Here is a 17,727-nt window from a genome sequence, read left to right on the forward strand (position 1 = left end):
AACAGGTTTGGTCCAAATTTTGTATTTATCTTATGAAATCTATTGAATATGTATAAATTATTAATTTAAAACCCAGTAACTTAAAAGAACTAGAATTCCGAACCCATAAGCTTCAAATCTTAGCTCTGCCTCTACCTCCACTTATATGAAAACACAACTCAATCGTTGTTAATTTTTTTTTTGGTAACACTGTGAATTACCATTAATAACAACAATGAAGTATACAATCTAAAGAGAACCTAGCCACTCAACAAAAGTGATCTAGATCTCAGAAACCAATCTACTAATTACACAAAAAGTCTTTGTATGAACCTTATACTTTTATTCATCTTCCTGGACTTGTTAAGTTTTTCTATTCTTCCTAAAAGTTCATTTTTAATCTGTGCAATTACCAGCTCTTTTTGTACAGTTTGCCCTCTAAAGATTCTCCAGTTCCTAGCCCTCCATGTATGATATATACTCGCTTCCCATATTGCAGCTACCACTTCCTTTTTACCTTGCTTCCAGTGTTTCCTTTTTATGTTGGCCAATACTTGCTGATAGTTACCAATCGAGATGTGAACACCAGTCAATTGGAACAGGGAATTACGAATTGTTGTTGCCCAATTACAATCTTCAAATAAGTATTGATGAGATTCCTCAGCATTATCATCACATAAACAACAATTAATATCTACCACTGGAATATGTAGCTTGATTAATCTCTCTTTCAGCAGCAGTCTACATTGTAAAGCAAGCCAAGTTATGAACTTGTGCTTAGGTTGAGCTACAACAGTCCAAAGAAGTCCTGCTGTCTCCAGTCTTCCATGCACCCCAATGATGGCATTATAGCAGTGCAAAATAGAATACTCACTTCATATGCTTAGGGTGAACCCGTTATGTTGAGACCAATCCTTCATTTCCTCTTTTAGAAAGTTGAGTTTCCTCCAATATCAGCTGCTATCCTGTTGAGGTTTGTGATTCCAAATATTAGTCTCCTTCTTCATATAAACCCTCCCTATACACCCATTTAACCCATAGAGTATCTTTCTTCTCAATCACCTGCCATCGAAGTTTCCCAACATAAGCCTTGTTCCATTCTTTATATGCTTTGATATTTAGGTCTCCACATTTCTTTGGTCTACAAATTTTATCCCACGCAATCAGGGAAACTTTCCTCTGTTCTTCAAAACCACCCCATAGGAAGTCCCTGCACTTTTGGTCAACCTCTTTCAATATGTTATATGGCAGAATGAATATTAAACCCCAGAAACTATGAATGGAGAATATGATGGAGTTTATTATTTGAAGTCTACCAGCATATGAGAGTTGCTTTGCATAGCTACATCTAATCCTGCTAGTTATCCTTTCCACCGGTTGATGGCACTCCAGCTTACTCTATTTTGTAGGAGACAATGGCAATCCAAGATACCTTATTGGGAAGGTACCTTGAGAGAAACCTGTAACCATCAAGAGCTGCTCCTTTGTGGAGTCTTCTACACCAACAAGAAATAAGTTCGACTTCTCCATACTCGCCACAAGTCCTGAAGTAGAACTAAAGTGAGTCAGAGTTTTCATGATTCTATTTACAGAGTTCCGTTCTCCTTTGCAAAACATCATAAGGTCATCATCAAATATAAGATGAGTTAACTCCAACTGCTTGCACATAGGGTAAAAATTGAAGTCAGGCAATTCACTCATACACTTAAATGTTCTAGAAAGGTATTCCATTACTAGACAAATAGTAAGGGGGATATTGGATCCCCTTGCCTAAGTCCCTCCTACCTTCAAAATACCTGTGATTTTCACCATTTATATTGATTGAAAATTTGGGAGTAGTCACACACGTCAACAACAACTTAATGAACCTTCCTGGGAATTTGAGTCCCTCTAATATCTCTTCCAAGAACTCCCAATTAACCATATCATACGCTTTCCTCAAGTCGATTTTCATTAAACATCTTGGAGATGTATTCCTGTTGTAGTGTCTGTCAGTCATGACAGATGAGCACATTATGCAACATTGATCTCCCAAGAACAAATGCGGATTGGTTATCAGCAACAAGGTGACTCGCAGTTTCTTTAAGTCTAGAGCACAACATTGTGGAGATGCATTTGTACAAAATATTACAACATGCAATAGGTCTAAACTGACTTGCTTGTTCAGGAGCACTGATCTTAGGAATTAATACTATGCAGGATGCATTTAACTGCTTTAGGAATTGTCCATTGTGAAAAAATTCCAGCACTGTTGCAGTTACCTTATTCCCTATTATTGGCCATGCTGACCGAAAGAATCCACTTCCATATCCATCGTTGTTAAATTTAATGCTATAAGCCTATAATATGTAGTATTAGTTTACCTCCATCTGAAAAGCATGTTTGTATCCATACAATGAACATGGGTTTCATAACTTCATTAACAACTATAGTCGTTGTCAATATATTAAATAATGTAATTTCAACATGTGAAAATCACTCACCAAATACACATTCTTTCCGCTTATTCAATGTCATATTCATAACTTAATCATGATTTATAAACAATGTAACTTTTTAACCAAATTACAATATTATATCATCTCTGCCTTCGCTAAGTAGGGTAAGATTTGCGCACACACTACTTTTCCTATACCTCATATGTGAGATTAAACTGAGTTTATTATTGTCGTTATTAGACAATATTCATAATCATATAATTAACTACGGATCCAAAATTTAAAATTTATGGATTCCTATATCAATTTCGAGCTAATACTATAATAGTCATTGGGTCCACAATTAATTGTTTATAAATATTTAATGCTTTCTTTTCGTTGTTTCTCCACCTCGCCCTTATGTGTCTTACTTAAATAAAAGATAGATTTAGAGGTTCTGAATTTGACTTGATGATAGATATTTCTTTAAGTATATTCTTGGTTTTATCCAACGGAAAATGGGATTTTAAATATGTATTTAATTTTTTTTTATAGACAAAAATACGACGGAATACAGGACATGAGTCATAGGGTTTAATCACGTAATAATTAATAAAATTTTGATTTAGTTTTATGTATATTTGGATGCACGTTATATGAATTTCACGAAGATTCCAAGACGTTGAATAATTAGGCAGAGTTACGTGTTACGACGAAGGCTTCAAGTGCAAATGGGTAAAAAAAAGATTTCTTCCAAATCAAATATTGATTCAAGTTAATGAGTTGTCTTCATTTTTTATTAATTTATTTATTTAGAAAGAATAAGTTGTTGCTTGTACATATCCTTAGCATGTTTGGCCAAACTTCTAAAATCTGCTTATTTTGATAGGTACTTTTTTTAAAAGTGCTTTTAAAAAAAGTATTTTTAGTGAGAATCAGTTTGTATTTGGCTAATTAATTTGAAAAATACTTTTGAGCAGTAATTAGTGTTTGGCCAAGCTTTTGAAAACTGTTTCGAAGTGTATTTTTCTCAAAAGTGTTTCTCAGAAAAGTGCTTTCGACTGCTTCTCAAAATCTACTTCTGTTTCTCCTCAAAAGCACATTTTTCCTTCTAAAAACTTGGCCAAACACCTCAAATTTTGGCCAAAAACGCACTTTTGACCCAAAAAAGCTTGGCCAAACAGGCTACCAATTACATATACAAGCTATTCAAGTTCGATGACGCGGACCCAAAATTTTAACGTGACGACATAACTACTATTTTACTCAACCAATGCCCCTAAAATTTAAGGACCCGTTTGGCCATAGATTTTGTCAAAATAAATTTGGGTTTTATTTGGCAAACACATGTTTGGCCATAGATTTTGCTTATATTTTGGCCAAATTTTAAATCCCAAAACCAGCTCAATAGCTGGTTTTGGGCCAGAATATCACTATTATATTTTTTAAAAATTATCCCAAACTTTTGTATTTTATAAAAGAGCCCACCATTTATTATTTTGTAACGATGTTGCTTTGTCTTCTCGGTCATCTGATAGTGTATCATGTAGTTCATTATAAAAATGATAATTTTGCATCAAATTTATTTATGTTCAGGACTATGGTTTGCGATAATATAATGAATGTTATTGATAATGGTACTGTTGGGTATTTGTGATAGTTTTTAGAACTTGTGGGTATAAGTCATGTTTCATGTTTTTCCAAACCAAATTTCACTCAAGACAGATGTCCAAACACATTTTCATCTTCAAACCAAACTTCACCAAAATCAAATTTTTTAGAATAAATTTGGGAGTCTATGGCCAAACGCTAGCTAAGTGTCATGGTGTCAAGTTATTTATATATGCAATTATTTTCAAGGTATACGCATTTTCAAGTCTGCTTACAATAAATTTTTGTGGTCCGCCCTTTCCCCGGGCATAGCGAGAACTTCTTAGTGCACCCGACTGCCTTTTATATCTAAGATTTCTATCGAAGTTTTCGGGTCTGATGATCCTTCAATATTACACATAGATCCGCCTTTGATAATATTCACAGATAGTTTGAGACTTTGTCAAAAATCACTATCAAAGGAGTATGGATGTATGAGAATTAGATCAAGCCGGTTATTATAAATCAAACTAAAATGTTATCTTAGCAAATCTTACTTTTAGTTGGTAGAGTTACTCAATATATATAATATAGAAAATATGAGCTATCCAATAAAAATTATCGGATTGCGCACAAACTAGCGTTAACAGTTAACACCACCGTTATAAAAACAAAATTATGAACCTCAAAAACAATACGTACATTATTCTCATTTTGTACGTAGATTCTATATGCAAAATGGTTAAAGAATTTCATATAAACATGATAAGCCATCACCAATACACTTACAGTGAAAACTCGAAAACTAAAAGTCAAAAAATAGGTTGAGAGAAAAAAAAAAAAAGAAAGAAAGAAAAAAGTGAAACATGTCTTGGAATTTTGAATGCTTTTTTTCGAAAATATAGAGGACTTTCGGAGTAAAAGTGATGAAATCTAAATGAAACTTGCTTTTCAAGCTATCTCAAGTCAATTCATTATTATTATTTTTGTTGTTTTCACAATTTGATAAATATTTTGAGATGATATTTAGTTTGAGCTCGAAAATATGTACTATATTTTAGTATGTTACAATTTCGTAGGAACATGTTGATAATGTAATTATAACCGATACAATTATGTAATATTAGTGGAATTTTTAACGGAATAGATGCTAATTCAATTCTCATGATTTCTTTCGCCTTCTCAATGTAATACTAAATTCCTTTAAAAAAATTAAGAAAATATGTAAAAGGACTAGGGAGCTTCTCAACTTCTCGATATCTCAAAAGCAAATTGGAATTTTAGTCGTCTCCTTAATGCCTTTTCATATCTTCTCAACAAATTGAGTTTGAATAGTACAAATTGGTTAGGTGTGCTTTAACCATATATATCTCGAGTTCGATTCTTAAAATAATTTTTTTTTTGATAAAAAGTGTTTTAGTTCTTTAGCAAACCTACCTGACGTGAATTTAAATTAATTAGATGAATGGACTACGAATACTAGATGATTAACCAAAAAAATTTAATTTCAAGAAAAGTTACTAAAAAAAGATGTACTTACATAAACAAATATATTCAGAACTATAAAAAATAAAAATAATGTAGAATATTTCATGGTACAAAACCTTATAGAGGGGGTTGGATATATAGGGATCACAATAACAAGGGTACTATTGGAAATTCACATTTCACAATCATTGATCTTAAAATCTATTTATTGTTTATATTTATAGTAATAACAAAAGAATACTTGTATAATGTATTACATACCACCTACATACATATCCTACGTGTATACAAATCATTATCTACAAAAAGTATAAACAAATAAAAATAAAAATAATCAAAAAAATACATGTAATACAGCTGAAACCTTTTTACCTCTTCTTTCTTCCTAAGGACTCTTTCTTTTATAAATCTTCTTTAATTGGGAAGAACACAGCAACTTCGGCTGAATTTTTAATTTAAGTACAATTTTTAAAATTTTTTTTTGTTCTTTTTTAGTTTTATTATTTTGAGTTAAATAAATAAGCAATCCCTCAACAGCACTTGTCTAGAAGAACAAGAAAAACAGAGAACCAAGCAACCCTGATAACCTCTTCATATATATTATATAAGAAAAAAATAACATAGAAGAGTTTTCGTGTTAAACTTGTTCTTACTCATTCTCTAAGATAATTATATTCTGTCCCCTTTCTCTTGGTATTTTTATTTTATAGTTTAATTTTCTTAAATCTTGCTTTTGGTGTTCTGTACAGTGTCTTTTAATTTTTAAATTTCTAGAAAAAAAATTGTCTTTTTTATTATTTGGTTACAAGAATCATAGATTTCATCTGGGGTTTCTTAGAACTGGGAGTTTGGTGGGGGTGGGGGTTGTAAAGTTTGGATTTTTATGTGATTTTTTCTGATTTGAAGTTTGAAATCTGCACTTTTGTGAAGAATTGTTTGGTGGGTCAGTGAAATCTTGGAGTTATATTGCTTGTGGGTCTGCTGAAAATTGGGAAAACAATTGTGAAGTTTGGGTCTTTTGGGGAAAATATTTGGTGGGTTGCTTTTGTTTTTGGTCAATTTGAGAGGTTTTAGTAGATTTAACCTTAAAAATCTGATCTTGTTGGGGAGATCCCTTTTGGGGTTTATTAGGATTTGAGTAATTGGTGATTTTCATAGTGTTTATGGCACTTTGACCTCTGTTTGATAGATTTTCTGGGTTGAATTTTTGAGGATTTTGGGTCTTGAAGTTGTGATTTGGAACTTTGTTTTGGTTGTTTGATTGAGATTTTGAGGGAAAGAATGAGTTCATCAAATGCTTCATCAGGTGTAGTCCAAGTAGGCAAGCTTTTGGTTCATATTGCTGAGAATGGGCAATCATATGAACTGAATTGTGATGAATATACACTTGTTGATGCTGTTCAGCAATTTCTTGAATCTGTTTCTGGTATTCCGATTGGTGATCAGCTTCTTTTATGTTTGGATGTGAAACTTGAATTGCATTGTCCCCTTAGTACTTATAAGCTCCCATCGGATGACCGGGAAGTTATCTTGTTTAATAAATCTAGAATGAGGAGCAATGCGCCACCTCCATTACTCGAGGAAGTTGAGATAATTGATATTCCTGACCCGTCATTGCCATCGTCGTCTCACGACCCTCACCCTTTGGATGATGCGACTGACCCTGCCTTAAAAGCTTTGCCTTCTTACGAGAGGCAATTTAGGTTCCACTTCCAGCACGGTCATGCCATTTATAGCCGTTCCCAAATGAGGATCGAGACTTGTGAGAGGCTTTTAAGAGAGCAGAAAGTGCAAGAACGGGCGTTAGGCATTGCTAGGGGAAATCTTGATCACTTCTATGGGATGATAGTGCAAAATTACAATGACTTTTTAAAGTGTTATTCCCAGCAATATCGTAGCCATTCTAATTTGCTATCTAATTTTGGAAGGGATATAGAGAAGTTGAGGTCTTGCAAACTTCATCCTGCTTTGCAGACTGCTAACCGCAAGTGCTTGCTGGATTTCGTGAAAGAAGAGAACTTGCGGAAGTTGGCAGAGGATTGTAGTGGTTCACATAGGCAGTTTGAGAATAAAGTCACCGAATTTAAGCACGAGTTTGGAGAGCTAGAGCACAATGCTAAGCATTTATTTTCTACCAAAGGTTCACATATTATTAGGGAAGTGGAACTTGCTATCAGAGACCATCAGAAATATGTCAGTGAGCAGAAAAGCATAATGCAGGCTTTGAGGTTTTCTCTCCACCTCTTCCTCTCTTACTTTCTCTGTGAAGCTTATTAATTTACATGTGGTGCATACCTGCCAATATATTTATGTTGTGCTTGTCTGCAGTATTGTCAAAGGCAAAAAGCTCTAAAAAAACGCTCTAGGTCAATTGGGGCTTTAAGCTCAAAAAACACAATTTAAGTTTGGGTTTTAGTAATAAAAAAAAAGGCGCAATGAAGGAAAAAAATAAAAATAAAAATATAATTTAAGAAAAAGGTAACAAAATTCACATAATCGTAACAACTAATACACTTATTTGCCAATTATATTTGTCGTTTAGTACCCCGCTCGATTCAAGACAGAACTCATGGACAATGAGTGCACATGCCTTAGTGTCTTGTCTACATTGAAGCACAGAATAAGCGAGGCGAAGCGCCCTTCCCAAGCTTTTCTGAGCTTCAGGGCTTAAACGTGCCTTAAATGAGTCAAATGCCTTTGACAACACTATCTGTCTGCAGTGTAAATCTACTGATTTGGAGGCTAAGCTTGGGGACAGTTTTCTGTTTGCTTCATGTAGGTTATGGTGATCACTTAGACTTGTTGAAAAAGAAGTTCTTGGTGATGAATTATAGAGTCTTTTTGCACAACGTATGGACCTTCTCTTTGAAAATGTTATAGATACCTCTTTTGGCCTCTTTTTTTTAGATATCTGAAGTAAGTGATACTTCCTTGGCCTTACACCTTACTTACACTGATGGCTCAAATGAGTTAAAACTGAAGTCACATGTGAAGAGAAAAGGGGTAGAATCTGATTTGGAAGTTCTTGAGCACTCTCCTTTGTAGATATTGTTCTTGTTTTAGTTCCAATTTTGAACTTTCTGTGAATGCGGTCTCAGATTTTTAGTAGCAAGAACCATCCTCATTTATAAGCTGAAGCATTAGTTTGATCATTAGTTTTACCTAATGATTTTTTGTTTTCCAGTGGGGGGTCACATTTCAGAGGTGAAGGTAGTTGATAGATGACAACTCCTTATACAATTTGTCAAAATAGATCCTTAGACCATATGTATTTCTTTCCGGGTTAGCTATTAAGCTATATCCAGCAATTTGGAACATGTAAAGAATGCTCAGGATATTTACATTTTTTGTCATGTCACAATGATCTGGATCGACAAAGGATTATAGGATGACTGTTGAATTAATTGCTTTGGGTACATTCGTTGCTTCACCTGGATATAGTCAATTTGTTTTTCCTTGGATAAGTATGACTATTGACTCAGCTTTTAAGATGCTGTTAGTTTGCCTTCTAATGTTTTATATCTCTGTTCATTTTATATGCAGCAAGGATGTGAATATGGTCAAAAAGCTCGTGGATGACTGTTTGGCCAACCAGTTATCATCTTCACTACGTCCGCATGATGCTGTTTCAGCCTTGGGACCAATGTATGAATGCCATGAGAAAAGTTATCTTCCCAAGATGCAGGCTTGTGATGGTGAAATCTCTAATTTGGTTGACTTCTGCAAGGATAAAAAGAATGAAATGAACATTCTTGTGCATAGTTACATGCAAAAGGTAGCATATATCCAGTACACCATCAAAGATATACGATGCAAATTTGCTGTTTTCCAGGAAGCTTTGAGGCGTCAAGGCGATTTATTCGAGCACTTAAAAGTGGTCCGAGGCATTGGTCCTGCTTACAGGGCATGCCTTGCTGAAGTGGTACGAAGGAAAGCGGCAATGAAACTATACATGGGAATGGCTGGACAATTAGCTGAACGGCTTGCAACCAGGAGGGAGGCAGAAGTTCGTAGAAGAGAGGAGTTTCTGAGAGTTAATAGTACATACATTCCTCGGGATATTTTGGCTTCCATGGGACTGTACGATACCCCTAACCACTGTGATGTCAATATAACTCCTTTTGACGCGAAATTGCTTGACGTTGATATCTCAGACATTGATCGCTATGCTCCTGAGTATCTGTTGGGACTCTCTTCCAGGAGCGAAAAACACGGGACATTAAAGAGTCCGCTTTCCATGTCTAACGATGGTTCTCAATTAGCTGAAACTGAGGTAAGTGACTTTGCTGAGAAAATTGATTCCGAGGAATTACTTCAGGGTTCAGAGGTTCTGGATATTGCTGGAACTAGCAAAATGGAAGTGGAGAATGCAAAATTGAGGGCTGAACTTGCTTCTAAGATAGCCTTTATTTGTTCTACCTGTCCTGAATTATATTATGAATCACTTGATGACAGTAAAATTGATAGCGTACTAAAAGAAGCAAGAGAGAAAACCTCTGAGGCTCTAAATCTGAAAGAAGAGTACGAGAAGCACCTTCATTCTATGCTTAAGACGAAGCAAATTCAGTGTGAATCTTATGAAAAACGGATTCAGGAGTTGGAACAGAGGTTGTCTGATCATTACTCGCAAGGGCATGCACATTCTGCTGATGAGGGTGTGTCTTACTTAACTGTTTCAGCTGTGAAGAATGATGACAGCAAATCTGACATGCCTCATATGCCCGCTGAAGTCATGGATGAGGTTTCTTGTGCTTCTAGTTCATCGAATATCAAGCCTGGCTCTAAAAATATAAAGGAACAAGAAGGCTTAGATGACAATATGACTGATTCCTCTGGTATGGTAAACCCTCAGTTGGATTCATCTATGCTAGATCCACATCGTGAAGAAGAGCATGAGAGCCTCCCCGTGAAAGATAAGAAAGATACCGGATTAGTGGCTGGTGGAGATATCGCACTTGCGACAAGTTCCATGGCTGTGAGTATATCTCAGCCTCAGGCCGAAATGCCTTCTGAAGTAACTGGTGAACAAGGTTTCGATGCTAAAGAAAGAGCGGATCTTCTCCTGGAGTTGCAAGGTGTCGGGGCTGAAAAATCAAAGCTACTGGATGAAAGCGAAGCCAAGGTGAAATCCTTAACAGAGGAGGTAGCCAAGCTGGTGAGAGAGCTGGAGATCAGAGGGAAGCTTCTTGATGAATCTCAGGTATTCTTTAGTTTCTTGAACTTTTAAATTTCTGGTAACTGCTGGAATTATCATGAACTTCTTAGAATTCCAGATTCTTGAAAGTATAATCTTAGCTATTTATATGTTTTTTGGAGTCTTAACTTTCTTTAGAGAAGCTGGTAGGGGGGTCGAAGTAACTAGTGTTCTCTTCCTGTGCAAGAATAGATATATCGTTTGAGGATCATTGACCTGCAAGAATAGGAGTATCGCTTAAGGATCATTGATGTAATTTAAATGTGGTTATGGATAATTTTATGGGTGTATTTTCTTGGTAAAAGAAATTTATGTATGTATTTCCAATATTAGTGTTAAGGAATTAGGTTATCCTGCTAAATTGCTGGTCCTGGAAAATTTCTGCTTGGATGCTAAATGGATGTCCTTAGGATTTGTTGATTTGTCCAAATATGCGGTAGGTCAATCATAAGAACGTCGCGTGATATGTGGGTTAGGCTCACGTGATGGGTTGAATTCTGCCACAAACAAAAGCCCGGTGTTTATGTGGAAAAGGCAGAAGGGCAGGCTCATTATCCACCCAGTTTAAAACCGTGCGTCACTGGCACTTGAGGATTTTTCGATTATAAAAAAGTATTTTATGTGCTATTTGACTCATAAGAGGCTGTTTGCTTCACTTACTAGTTACTTAGGAGTTGTAATACATAGATTATTATGCCGTGATGAGTGGTTGTTGTGTGATGAATAATAATACATGGGCTGTTATACAAAGATTGTGATGTCCAAGCGAAGAATTAGCTTTATCGGAGTATTGCTAATGCATGTTGATATTTTATGTTGTATAAATAATACAAAGATTCTGCATGGGTTAGTTACACGGAATTTTATACTATATTAGTCTTATAGAGTTTTATAAAATGGAGAGTTTTATGCTGGAATTATGTTTTCTCGTACAGCAAAACCGAGCAAGCTTTAAGTGGTTTATTGGTAAATTGCCTAGTCATATGGATAAATCAAATTAATATCTACAGTGAAAAAGAATGGGCTGTAAAGCTATCAAATCTTGATCATTCCTAATCAGATTAGCTGAATTCAGATGACCTCTTAAAGTTTCAAAAACAGCCTTGTTATTCATCAGCACCCATTCCCCCCTCCCCCGCCCCTTCCCAAACCAACCAACCAACCCAAATCCTTAAAATTTTAATGCGTTTTCTGGAAGAGGACATGTAACACTGAAAGTACAGAAATGCTCACTGAGAATGCATGAATAAAGTCTTCTGTCTTTCTTTATTCATTGACCTGTGGTTTGTCATTTCCAATAATACCCCTCTGTAGTGTGATATAGTTCCTTGGATGTAGTGCAAGCTTTATACCAAAAGTGTAATGCGTAAAATTGTAAATGAACTAAGAGTTAAGCCATACAAATTTAATATCTCGGGGGATGAGTAAATTAGCTCTATCCTACCGGTCACTCTTTGTCATAGTGGTTGAGAGAGTTTTCTCTACAATACTAGGTCAAAAGTTCAAAGCTGGTAGTTTGCAAACAAAAAAAAAAAAGATGGATTTCTCTTGCACTGGTGAAGACTCTTACAAGTTACAAGTAGAGTCCTTTGTTAGGAGTTAGGCCTATCAACTGTGTGACGGCAATTGTTATCTCATGGTATGCTAATTTATTGATCGACTTTTCCTTAATCCTTTTCCATAATTAACTTGCAGATGAATTGTGCTCATCTAGAGAATTGTCTTCATGAAGCGAGAGAGGAAGCTCAAACCCATCTATGTGCAGCTGATAGAAGGGCTTCTGAGTATAGTGCTTTGCGTGCTTCTGCAGTTAAAATGCGCAGCCTCTTTGAAAGATTAAGAGCGTGTGTGTTGTCCGGTGGTGTAGCTGGTTTGCCTGAGTCCTTGCGTGCATTATCTCAATCTTTAGCCAAGTAAGCTTTCGCCGTTCACTCTGCTTTATACTTTGTTTTGTGATGCATGACAAAAACTTACTAATCTGTAAAATACTTTTGTAGTTGGTGGTCATAAAATGTTTAAGACGCAAGATCCATCGGGAAATAACGATAGGTGTGAACATGATTAGCTCAAGTGAAAAGTTATAGAATAACACCATTTAACTAATTAATCAAGTGTGCTTGCATAATCGCTTATTTGAATAATTGGATTAGCTCTCCTTCTCCAACCGGAAAATGACAAACAAATACATAAATAAAGGCTGAAAAAACCAATTCCATAAACTTGAGTTCGGGGACAAATGCACTAATCATCGAAAACTTTACTGGCTCAAATTTTCTTAACTTCTCTTTGCTTTCCTTACACGAAGATGTGTTAAACTGTACTAACTAATCCTATCAACTTTGTTATCGTATAATTTATTGGTGCAAAGAGACTGAAATACTCTGTTGCAGATATCTTGCGACTTACCTTGCCGTAATTGGTACTTCCATAGACTCCTTCATCGTAACATGTTAAGCAAGATTGCTTCTAAAGAGCTTGTTAAGATTGTATAGCATGAAGATATGGTAATCTTAATCTGCATGTCTGAATAGCTTAAAATGCACTACAATGGAATGTTTTGGAAGTTAGCGAGCTTCTAATTATCTTGTTGTGAGACGGTATATTGTCTTTGTAATGGTGTGACATACCAAAACCCTCTGTATCCTGTAGTGTTCTCTTTCCTTTTTTGATTTCCTCTTCTTCCTGATGCAAGGGTAGTAATTCTGCAGTCTACTCCCAAGTATGTAAGAACTATTTGTTGATACATTTTATATAAGATAAATGAATTGAGTCGGCTTGAGAGGACAGAGAGAGAAACTTGGGTAAATAATGTTTTTCCCTGGATTTTTGGGAGGAAGATTATGTCTTCGGTATATTCTGCAAAAGATATAACGGATGAAAGACTATCAAAAATTTTCCCATTTAGGAGAGCCACTCTTTCAAGAACCATGCTCTTCTACGAGGGTGAGAGTTAGAGAAATGATGTGCTCGTATTTGCCAAGATTGAAGTTACTAAATTTTGGGCTAAGAAGACCAGAACAATCTGTTTTATATGTGGGGTAAGACTATTTCTGATAGTACTAGATATCTCCTTGACAATTCCATGCTGATTGAGAAATATGAGATATTCACTTTCATGCGTATGAAGGGCAACCAAGGGTGTGACCTAGCAATAAAAGTGGGTGAAAACCATGAGAGACCAGAGTTTAAATTGCAGCAGAGACAAAAAAGCTTCGGGCAGAGTTACCTGGTGTACCTGTGTTGTGGTGGGGAGGTAGCAGGTATCTGGTGGAATATTCTGGGTGTGCATAAACTGGCCCAGACACTACTGTTATTAAAAAGGATGGAAAAAAAATGGTGGTGATTGTGTTGTTAGGTATTGACATGCAAGACCTCGTGATATGGAGTTTTTCATGTTCTTGAATAACAAAAAAAGAGAGAATTTGAGTGACACCAGTAAATACTTAAAAACCACCAATTGAGGGGCTTCCTCATTGTCTCTTTAAAACACTAATTAGCGCTCGTTGATAGCCTCTCTGGCAATTGGACTCTATTTTGGTTAGTTTTTCCAAATGAATCTCCCTCTGAGAACTATTATCTATCTTAATCAGTCACAGAACTTCCTTCTTCTCGGTGAAACTCTGCATAGAGACTAGTAATTCTACCTGCAGTTGAACAAACATCCTGATGATTCAAGCTAACTCTTTAATGGCTAATATGTTCATTTTTCCATTACCAACCCCATTAAAGAACTTCTTGCGTGCCAGTCATTATCTCGATGCCTTTTCACCTAGCCTTATGCTTTGGTTTTCTTTATTTTCAGAGTACAATATTTCCACGTTTTAGACATGGGTTTCCTCTATTTTAACTTGCTTTCAATTCAATGATGAATCACCAGCTTGATATTTGCATGGCTCAACACCTTCAATATGCATATTATATCTTATTCAAGAACCTTGTCAAAGATCTTCTCAAGGATAAAATGCTTAAGCCATGATCTTGTTTATATTAATTCCAGTCCTCAAATCTAACCTAGTGATCAAAAGGAATGTCTTGCGATTTTGGCAATTGGAGTTGTGTCAAGGGGCTTTTTTCTTGCTTGCTTCTATGCAGTAAATGAGAATAAGTTGAGTGAAGAAATGTGTTGAATAACTATAAAATTTTTCTTGTCCCTAAATTCTACAAGGGGAGAACTAAATGTAACTAGGGAGCAATTCCTGATATTATAACATGTTTGTTTCTTCAAGTTCTTTGTTCTCTAGCTTTGGGTTAACTACTTAAAGATTTAATATTAGGAGATAGGACAATGACTACCATTTGTTGACTGTTAGCCCATTGGTTTACTGGTGGAGTGGACTAAAAATATAATGGTAATAATTATCGTATATGCAATCTTTTCACTAACACAGGCTGATGCAAGTTAAATTGATTTGTTTTTAGTTCAATCAATGAAAAAGAAGAAGATGGCTCAGCTGAATTTCGTGAATGCATTCGGGTACTTGCTGATAAAGTTGGTGCATTATCAAGGCACCGAGCGGACCTGGCTGACAAATGTACCAAATTTGATGCTGCAAATAAACAGCTAGCGAAGGAGTTGGACGAAAAGAAAGAATTGGTTAACACCCTCTATAAAAAGCATCAACACGAGAAGCAGGTACACTTTATAGTAACTTGTATTCTGGTCATATGCATAGTACCATTACTACATTGTGATCTATTCTCATGGTATTTGTAGTTTGTCTATGTTTGAGCTTTCAGTTTCATTAACAATGAAAGTATTGTTACGTTAAGCAAAGGTTTTGTAATGCAGTTAATAAGGATAGTATGTAGCGGCTGTAAATTGTTCTCCTTTTATTTTGACAATTATAAATTGATCTTTCTTCATCAAACTTACCGTATATGTTCTATGTTTCATTGATCTTTTTTCTGGGAAGTGTTCCCTCTTATATTAATCTTAATCTATATTGCGGAAAAATAGAAATATCGCTGGTTAGGCCTATGGTTTGGGCATGACTTAAAGTGACAGAAAATGTATGATCAGTTGAAATTCTTATTTATGCGACTTATTTTTTCCTAATTGTTCATCAGGCAAACAAAGAGAAGATATCGTTTGGGCGTTTAGAAGTCCATGAGATTGCAGCATTTGTCCTCAACTCTACTGGAAATTATGAGGCTATCAATCGAAACAGTCCTCGTTACTACCTCTCTGCAGAATCTGTGGCTTTGTTTACTGACCATCTTCCAAATCGTCCAAGCTATATCGTAGGGCTGGTTGTGCATATTGAACGACAGACTGTGAGGCTGCCACCCTCAACATCAGTTCGAGTTGACCATGATAGAGACCGTTTAGATATACTGACTTCTGACACAGGAACGACCAATCGTTTGTCCTTGAATTCAGGATCAACTACGAACCCGTATGGTCTCCCTGTCGGCTGTGAATACTTCGTAGTGACAGTAGCCATGTTACCTGATACCGCCATTCATTCATCACCTACTTCCTGATCTCATGAATGGAAATGAAAGAAATGAGGGAAGAAAAACAAAATTGTACAGAATGATTTATATAGTAACTAGTACTCTTTTTAGAGGGATTCTTTTCTTGATTTCCTAATGTACAGCTGATGATGAAAATCAATCAGAACTCTTTCTGTGTATATAGCTTTTGTTTTTTATAAACATGTAAAATTTCTGTGAATATTCATCCTTCTTTTGTTAGTGCCTTTGTCAAAACATTTTGAATATTCATCCTTCTTTTGGTATGCTGTTGTCGTTGTTGTTATTGCTGTTTGTTACTGCTTTTTTTTTTCTTTCTTTGTGCAAAGTACCATCGTTAACAACCTCTCTACCCTCACTACGTATACACTATGCTCCCTAGACCTCACTCGTGAGATTATACTGAGTTTTTTGTTGTTGTTGTATCCTTATTTTAGTATTGCCTTTTATCAAATGTTTGATTATGGCTCATGGCATCATTGTCTTCTTCTATCTGAGATTTACTGACCCGACTAATCTGGATATGTGTGATGTAATCCCCACTAAATGGGATATTGCTCCCTATGAGGAGTTAATTTATTCAGAGGGTCTGAACGCCCTGATTGAACTCGAGATGTCTAGTTAAGAGCAAGTTTCACCACACTCATTGGTGGTTGGTGCCTTTGATCTTTTATGTTAGCTGGATTTTGTTGTGAAATGCTTGTTTAGTGCCTAGTGCTTGTTCATTTATCATTTTTATTTTTTGATTATGTTGAGTTATTAGTTATTATGTTTGGCTGCTTACTAGAGGAGTCAAGTGTTTGTTTTCACTTCTCAGTAAGGTGAAGAAGCAAACTCTTTCTTACTGGATTGGAATTGGTTGCCATTTTTGAAATTTGAAAAAAGAAGAAAATTATTCATACCCAGTACAATTTCAGATATGTAGTTAAAGGTGGCAAAGCTTTTAAAAGGTACAATTTAAGTGTAAGATTTGCCTTTTCTTTTCCAATTATTTTTGAGTTCATAACTTTACTATTCATCACTAAACATAGAATATCCGACTTCGCTAGCCAGAACAAAATAGACATATGAGATGAGAGTTTGACCGATTAGATCGGAAATAGAGAAAGAAAGGTCAATCTCTGAAAGGCCTTTGCAGAGTCGAGCTTTAGGCGAAAACTTTTTACGGACTTGCACATGGAAAAGTCAAGTATCCTGCGCAGATTTGATCTACCGGGATTTTTGCTTCAAAGAATGCTTTCAAGCTAAAAATTTAAGCATGAGATTTGTCTGCATAAAAAAAACTATTCTTTGTATAATCTCACTGTCTCCTGTAATTAGGGTTTACGTTATATATACACTGAAAAGTAGTAATAAGTTTTTTACATCATCAGTGTAATTTACTGTGTTATAGCATATCATTTACCATTTATATTAGGTTACCATCTATGCTATTAAATAAAAAATTTGAAATTACTTTTCAAGTGACATAATATTGTAAATATATTTTGTAGACCAATGCATCTTATTACTTCAAGCTAGTTGTAAAAAAGGAAGAAAAATAGTACTAGGAAATTATAGCTATTTGCTGGCTAATACTTAACA

The 17,727-nt window shown here is 35.4% G+C and overlaps 2 protein-coding genes across 2 annotated transcripts; one reads left to right on the forward strand and one right to left on the reverse strand.

The window, feature by feature from the left end:
• Nucleotides 1-969: 969 nt before the first annotated feature.
• Nucleotides 970-1,710, reverse strand: LOC142173026 (uncharacterized). The gene is made up of 2 exons (XM_075237611.1): nucleotides 1,412-1,710; nucleotides 970-1,252 (listed from the first exon to the last, which is right to left on the reverse strand). Exons 1-2 carry the CDS (start codon nucleotides 1,708-1,710, stop codon nucleotides 970-972), a joined length of 582 nt encoding a protein of 193 aa, XP_075093712.1.
• Nucleotides 1,711-5,822: 4,112 nt separating this feature from the next.
• On the forward strand, nucleotides 5,823-16,391 carry LOC107759257 (autophagy-related protein 11-like). The gene is made up of 5 exons (XM_016577141.2): nucleotides 5,823-7,702; nucleotides 9,018-10,674; nucleotides 12,364-12,581; nucleotides 15,088-15,301; nucleotides 15,736-16,391. The coding sequence occupies exons 1-5, from the start codon at nucleotides 6,756-6,758 to the stop codon at nucleotides 16,150-16,152; spliced, it is 3,453 nt and encodes a 1,150-aa protein (XP_016432627.2). The 5' UTR covers nucleotides 5,823-6,755; the 3' UTR covers nucleotides 16,153-16,391.
• Nucleotides 16,392-17,727: the final 1,336 nt, after the last annotated feature.

This window comes from Nicotiana tabacum, chromosome 18, assembly GCF_000715075.1.
Source record: "Nicotiana tabacum cultivar K326 chromosome 18, ASM71507v2, whole genome shotgun sequence".
NCBI classification, from domain to species: Eukaryota; Viridiplantae; Streptophyta; class Magnoliopsida; order Solanales; family Solanaceae; genus Nicotiana; species Nicotiana tabacum.